Here is an 8,039-nt window from a genome sequence, read left to right as displayed (position 1 = left end):
GTAACCATTGATACAGCAGTTAAAAAGTAAACGACAGCAATAATAGAAGCCGACGCTCATTGCAATCAGTTCGTTGAAAACTTTGAAGAAGCCGGTCGTGCGTGAGTATTGTGTGCAAAATTACAAAAATGGAAAATATTTTAGAATCTCCTGAAAAGGACGGACTAGAATCTTTATTAGAAACTTGGGGATTCAGCGACATTTTACAAAATTGACAAGGTAAGTTTATTAATAATTAGTTTTGTAAATTAACAAATATGCTGTTGAAACTGCGTCATGCAAGCATTCCGTTATTTGGCTTTGGTTGTGTTGTTGCTTTTATTGCTCACATAAAAAGTGTGGAAATAATTACATGCATCGATTGTAGTTTGTAAAAGAAATAATTAAAACTTATTAAATGTGTAATATTTTCACTAATTGTAGATGAATCTATTACACTTAAACGGCTAAGATATTTGGAAGAGCAGGACTTGACATACTTATTCCGGGAACGTAAATTAGGAGAAAAAGTGGAGTTTCGTTTCAAGCTTCAGCAATGGAAAATCGCAAATGTAAGTACAAACATAAAATTAGAATTTTATTTGGTAAACAAAGTAAAACTTTTTTTATTTAAGGGATATGCTGATGTTAAAGCCTGCGATACAATATCTGTTGATACGACTTTCCTGGAAGACATTGAAAATTCACCATATTTAAACTGCAGCCAATCAACAAGCACTTCTTCAAAAGTTATCAACGATCTTCATGGGTACCGCGGCTCCATTGTAAGTATGTAAATATCTTCAGTGTATAATACCCACAATAGAGACACATTCAATTATATGTAAAAAAATAACGTAGATGAGAAACAGTGTGTTGAGTTCTAAAAATTGTGTCTCTTGGTTAAAATATTTTAATTTATTTTCAAAATTTAGAATATTCAATCAGTATTGGCAAGTCATCCAAATGGATACTATGTCAATCAGACTTACAAAGCCACTGGAAAACTGAACGACGCAGCACGTAAAATTCTAATAGATTCTATAATAACTTGGCACTTAAAACATAAAATAAAAATTGGCAGAAAAGAATTTGAGCACATATCTATTCAAATTGAAGGAACATTCAATGACGACAAGGTTTGTCTTTTATTTAAAACTATATTTTTAATGTTTTGCTTATTTTTATTTGGATATTTTCTACATAGGCAATATACTTTAATTTAATTGGATCGCGGCCTTCAGGAAGATTGTATGACAAATATTATAATACTGCAAAACGCTTAAAGAGAACGGGTGAACTTGTTTATGAGAGAAACAATATAGGTGGTGAATCCCCAAAAGCTGATATTTCAAACTGTGGAGAAGAAACAGGTATATTGAAGTCGAATTTTTCTACGTTTTATGTGTACTATTATAAACCTTTTTTGATTTATTCATCAGAAATTGCCAAGGCTCAAGATTGGTTAAAAATTTTTACGGAGCCGTGGAATGAGGTGCAGGAAAATTGGCGGACGTGTTTCAAAAAACGAAGACAAGAAATTTTAAGCACAAACGGTACACAAAGCAGCACTATTAACGTCTTACAAAATTGGAAACTCTTTTCACATTCATTGGGCTATAATCTGGTAAGTATAGTGCTTATCATAATTATAGGGCACCTGGTATTGAAATGCTTTAACCACTTCTGCCATAAATAATTTTGTGTTTTTGATTTGAAATATTTGAAAAAAAAATTTAGTGTTTTTCAAACCAAAACCAAAAAATGAAAATCACATACTAAAACATGTCAATACTATATACTTGTACGAATTACAATAATACAATATATATTAACAGCATCAATACTATCTATTTTTAGATTCAAATCGATTTTAGTTATTTGCATCCACATTCGACATCTATCGTCGATAAATGGAAAACCTTTAATCTCAAGATTATCCCATTGCTAAATGCAAAGTTGACGGATCCGGCGCACTTGCAACAATTGGAAACAATAAAATCACAAGATAAAGGTTTGCCAGCGCATTTCCTCAAACATTTATTTATTTGTACATTTATTTATATGTATTTCTATACTGTTTTTAAACATATACATAGGTTCAGAACAGCTCATTGCACTACTGCTACATGTTTTGCTACGTCCAACAATAAAACGAAAAGCAAATACCACAAGAAAGATTTACCGGTCCACTATCAAAGATTCGCAAATGTCATTTATTCTTCATGTTGTTACGGCAAATGATGTTGAAAACTGTTTAAACAAGCTGAAGACTTCTCTCTTTGATCGCGGTGAGACCTTACAACCAATAATTATTGCAGTTGGCTATAATTTATGTGACGCTAAGTTTTATGTTTACTTTGATGAAATCAAGTATGAGATGCCTTGTTTTTTAAGTGCGTTTGATACGTGTTTTAAGACATTTCATTTGCTGAATTTAAAATACCCCAGTGATAGCTTAGAATTTAGTTGTTTGTTCAAAAGTATTTTTATTCGATAAATTTAGAAGACGACAAGGCATCTCCAAATGTACTGTGTTTAATTAACGATCTTAAATAGTATGATAAGAAAACTTTGTTAATAAGCGTGCATATATGTATGTGCATATGTATAATAATTCAATATGGTATCGTGCTTTTTGTGTGAACAAGTTTTTCAAAATGTGGATTTTCTTGCAATTCACTTTAAAGTTTTACATAATTTGACATCTTCAAGCACCTTCTTTTGTGTACATTGTAGTCACCATTTTGAGGGGCTAAAGCCCCCTGTGCATCAAGCACAAAATTGAATGTTTTTCTGAACACTTCCAGTCATACTTGATTTCACTGAAAGAAAGTAATTTTAAAATTCTACAGCCGTCCGAATTTTACAAGTCACCTTTACATATAAATCGTTCTCCAAATGGAAATTTATATATAAGACCGAAATTCTATTAATACAATTGGGCAATTCACGACAGTCTGCATATAAAGTTATCTGTTTTAAAAATTATTTCTCTCCAGTGTATTTTGGTTTTATAAACTGTGTTCAAAATATAAACACATAAACAGATAACCTGATAAGCAGGCTTTCGTGAATACACCAAATATATGTTTGTACATATATATATATATATTCTAGTAAAAAAACATGTTTAGGCTAAGAAAAATTAATGACCTCTTTAAGGAAAATTGAGGCATAGGTGTTTCAAACACATTCTATCCTCAAAATTCAAGTCATTTTTTAAAATATGTTTTGCAAAAATGTTCATGCAAACGGTATGTAATTTTCGTAAAGACTGTTATGGATAATTAAAAATACGCTTTAAAAGCTTTTACTACGCTGTATATTTTTTTTAGAAGTTAAGTATGTTTACTTTTTCTGGAGAAAATTTAATGTATATTTATTCATACTATATGAACCTATTTATTAATATAAAGTTCTCGGAGAAAGAGATTTCTGAATAAATAAAATTTAAGTATGGCACTGAAAACTTGTGATTAAAACGATGTTAAAAAAAAGAATGCTTGAAGAGGTTTAGAATAGATTCTGGTTTAACCTTATTTTTGGTTTTTTTTTAACTGAACGTACACATATTCATTTATGCTTAAAACGTTATCTAAAAGACTGTTATGGTTAACTTAAGAAGAGCGGAAAAGGCTTGAACATTGTAACTTTTTGTGAATTATTTTTATTATTATATATTTAAAAGAAATAAATAAGTTTTCGTGAATAAAATATAAATTGTATGTTTTAATCTTTACAACGTTGATATTTAAATTAAAGTAGATACGTAACCACAAAAATTTAAATGTTTATTTTAACTATTCTACAAAAACTTTAATGTATCTAAAGGTGTGGTAGTACTAAACTATTAAAATTGTTATCACACAATTTATATTGTAGGACTACAATATAAATAGTAGGACTACAATATAAATAGTACTATGAAAATTTTTATCGTTTAGTACTATGTACCACAATTTTTGTAACAATACAATTTTTATAGTAACTTAACAGTAAAAATAGTTAATTCTACAAATTTTGTGGTTATATTACAATTTCTACACTACTTTTTACCAACTTTTGTGGTTATATGGAAATAACTATTAATGTAAGTTAATTTCACCAATTTTTATAGGTTGGAGCCATACGAACCTACTTTTATGGTTAGGTCAACCAACTTCACATGGTTAAATATCAACCGTTTCTTTTTGGTAAAATTAACAATTTTTAACCACGACTTCAGTAAAGGTTTTTAACTATTTTCTATTGGTTGGTTTCACCAATATTTATAGGTTGGAGCCGTTTTAACATAGTTTTTCGGTTAGTTTTACCAATAAAATTTTTTGAGTGTAGTGACTTGAACTCATTGAGTACTCTTACCTTAATACGTCCATCTTGTTTTGTCATAGCCAGGGTTTTTCCTACAAGTATGTTCGGTGTTGATTTGTTTGCTGCTTCGACAACCCACAATTTGTTTGTCCCACAATCTCCATCAACCTTTGCCCAGATGACTGCTTCTGATTTTCGTGGTATTTGCTGACTCTCTTCCAACAGCACTCGTTTACTGCTGTAGCCTCTCTCGCAGCCGAAATTAAGTGGCACATCCATGTTCTTATATCGCATCGTCTTGCTTTGCATATCGATCTTGATGCCTTGGTCGATTAAGAAGTCCACTCCAATTATGATTTCATCAACAATCTCTGCCACTATAAAATTGTGTAGTACCGTGACGTTGCCAATTGCTACTTCATATGCTACTTCTCTACCAAGGTATCCTCTGCCGTGGCTGTACGTAATCTTGCTCCAAGCAATGGTCTTATCTTCTTGTTGACTAAATCTGATCGAATGATGGAATGGGATGCACCCGTATCTACAGTCAGTAAACGTTGCTTGACCTTCTTCCAATTTGCGAGATAGAGATTATGGGGCATTCAATTGAGGGAGCCAGCTGGTGCCCCTTGCGGCTGACTCGCTTTAGTTTAACGATTGAATGGATTTGGAGATTCGCTCATCTCCTTCTGCTCTGCGTTTACGGTCACCCACATTGCTGGAACTGTTAGGATTGGTACTGCAATAACGTGCAGTGTGCCCTGGCTTTCCACATTTAAAGCATTTGGCGGCACCATCGTTTTTCTGCTGCGTTCCTTTTAATGCTTCCAAAATTGTGTCTACCCAGTCTGGCCTTTCCACTTCCACGCGATGAGCTTTGTATGCGAGCTTACTCAAAAGTTACGCTGTTTTCTGAGTCAGTGCATGGGATACCGTTTCTGCGAATGTGCGTTTTGGGTTTGCATATGTCGCTCGCTTCGTTTCTACGTCCCGTATTGCATTTATAAAACTCTGGATTTTTACCCTCTCGGTGTACTCCACGGGTGCGTCCGCATTTGCCAAATGAGCCAACCTTTCAACATCCGAAGCAAACTCTTGCAAAGTCTCATTAGCTTTTTGGTAACGGTTTTGAAATTCTATTTGATATATCTGTTTCCTGTGTTCGCTTCCGTACCTTCGTTCTACAGCAGCCATCAATGCGTCATAACTGTTCCGTTCGTACTCTGGAATGGTCTGTAAGATCTCAGCAGCTGCTCTTTTAAAGCCACGAACAGTGCAGCAACTTTATCTTCAGCATTCCAGTTGTTCGCTGCTGACGTCTTTTCAGATTGGAGCTTAAATACCTGGAAAGGAACAGAACCATCAAACGTTGGGGATTTTACCTTCAGAGTAGACGTTGAAGTGATTGGACGGTTCAATTGTAACTCCTGAGTACGATCTTTTAAAGCATCTATCTCGGCCTCCATTTTATCTTGTCGACCACTGAACCCTTCCTGAAACTGCTTTAGTTTCTCTTCCATGCGGGCTTCCAGTTATGCAGAGATCTGCGATGATACCTGTGCTGAAATTTGTGCCGAAATTTCTGATATACGTGCCTCTTGTGCTTCAATTTTAGATGTTATTTCCGACAACATTTCTGAAATGCGTGCCTCCTGTATTTCCAATTGTGATGCCATATATGTCTTCTGTTCTTCCAGTTGAGATGACACTTGTCTTTCCGCGGCTTCAATCTTGGATGTTATACGGTTATCCTGGGATTCTAGTTGTGTTTCCATCTTGGATGTTATACGTGTCTCCTGTGATTCCAGTTGAGATGCTATTGTCGATGTTTGAGCAGATATTGCAGCCAATATCATGTTCAAGTCTGCGCTGGTAACTGTCTGCGATGTTTCGTTTTTCTTTTCAGTTTTTGCTGTTGATTCTTCTTTATTCCACAATTCCTCTTCTGACACCAATTGTAACGAATGTGCAGTTCCTCTTATTTGCTACCTTCTACTAACGTTCGAATCACTAAACTGTTGAATAAATAACTCCACTATTCAATAATGCGAAATGGCCTTTATTAAAGTACTTCACAATAACACTTATAATTCGCAACTGATAGCTTGATTAAGTCAAACTGATTGTCGTGCCTCTATTGTTGCTGCTTTTTATACTCTTCGATTTCCTCGTTCCATATTTCTAAGCGTTTCCAAAATTGACTTAGTTACTGCTATAAACTTATAACTGCAGATGCACGTGTATAGCTTCTCATATGCGCATGTATATATGAGTAACACTTCCACAGATAATTGCCTACTTTTGGGAGCATCTCAGATAAGATATATGCATGTGTTTGTGCGTCTCTTCTCCGCTGCGTGTACGTACATATGTGTGGACATAATGATTGATTCGTTTATGTGGATACAAGTGATTGCCTGCTTTATTGTTGTTTCGGCTTCATTTACTTAGCATCAGACTTGTGACGTGAATATCACATAGTGTCACTAATATTCGTCACAATATGTAATTTAGAGGGGGTCAAATTTTTTGCACATCAGGGGCCCTATTCAGTAACAGTGAGTTTTAAAATGTACACTTTTTCTTCATATAATACGTATGAAAGAAAAATGTACTTTTCAAAACTCGTAGTTACTGTATAGGGCCTCAGGAGTATAGCAAAACCGTAATCTACAGATGATTCTAAAAATTGCTGAAGACACCATAGCTCTAAGTCCGATTTCGAGATCCCGACTTTTGCAAAATAGATATTTTGCTTTTGAATGTAAGATTTGGCCAAAAAATCTTCATAGCTTCTGATAGATTTGTAGGAAAAATATCATATTGGGCTTACTTTGAAGGTATTTTACGTACATTTCTGAATCTGTTTTAATATCTATAGTGTTTTTGAATTTTAGGAGAGATATCAGGCTTAAACTACGAGAAATTAGCCTAAAATGAACTTTTAACTACTATATTATCATTTTTAACAAATTTCTTATGGAAAATTTTTTTCTTTACATCTAAAATAAGTTCAGAACATTTCCAATAATTTTGATTCAGACAGTTTTTCTTTTTTCGAATTCGTTTTAGTAGAAAAAAATTTTGCTTATTACTTGAGAATATAGGTTTTTTTTTGAAAATTTTTTTCTACTAAAATGAATTCGAAATAAAACAATTTAAAAAAATTTTTTAAGTTAAACGGTTTTATTGAAAACAATACTTACATGAAGTAATAATAATAATAAAAGCTAGAAAATAATTAGGTAGATCCTAGGTACTAGTCATCACACTCCTCAACAATCTAGGGCGTTAATCAGACAATTAAATAAAAGCGTTGGGCGCGTGAAACCTTATTAAGGTTCAGTTGGTCTTACTTATGACTATCAATAGAAATTTGACGCATCCAACGCTTTTATTTAATTGTCTGATCAACGCCCTAGGTTGCTGAGGAGTGTGATGACTAGTAACTAGGACCCACATAATTATTTTCTAGCTTTTATTATTATTATTACTTCATGTAAGTATTGTTTTCAATAAAACCGTTTAACTTAAAAAATTGTTTTTATTATTTTTTGTTTTCTAGTTTTTAGTGTTTATTTAATTGCCTATTATTTCTCATTCTATTTAGTTCATTTAGTGACTCATTATTACAAGGACTCTTTCCTAGCAATTTGTTACAATCTAAGTCCTCAATACATAATCCTTCCAAAGACTATACTCGACTCTGCGCCACGTATGCTTGTCTGTACTCTATGTAATATTTG

The 8,039-nt window shown here is 33.2% G+C and overlaps 1 protein-coding gene across 1 annotated transcript; it reads left to right on the top strand.

Moving 5' to 3' along the window:
• The first annotated feature begins 257 nt into the window (after nt 1-257).
• On the top strand, nt 258-4,155 carry LOC137246053 (uncharacterized). The gene is made up of 9 exons (XM_067777159.1): nt 258-366; nt 424-551; nt 615-764; nt 915-1,118; nt 1,187-1,352; nt 1,422-1,606; nt 1,840-1,993; nt 2,079-2,375; nt 4,100-4,155. The coding sequence occupies exons 1-9, from the start codon at nt 258-260 to the stop codon at nt 4,153-4,155; spliced, it is 1,449 nt and encodes a 482-aa protein (XP_067633260.1).
• The last annotated feature ends 3,884 nt before the right edge of the window (nt 4,156-8,039 follow it).

Source organism: Eurosta solidaginis, chromosome 3 (assembly GCF_040869045.1).
Source record: "Eurosta solidaginis isolate ZX-2024a chromosome 3, ASM4086904v1, whole genome shotgun sequence".
Taxonomy (NCBI): Eukaryota; Metazoa; Arthropoda; class Insecta; order Diptera; family Tephritidae; genus Eurosta; species Eurosta solidaginis.
The sequence above is the reverse complement of the archived record's forward strand: the minus strand, read 5'-3'. Positions and strand labels throughout refer to the sequence as shown.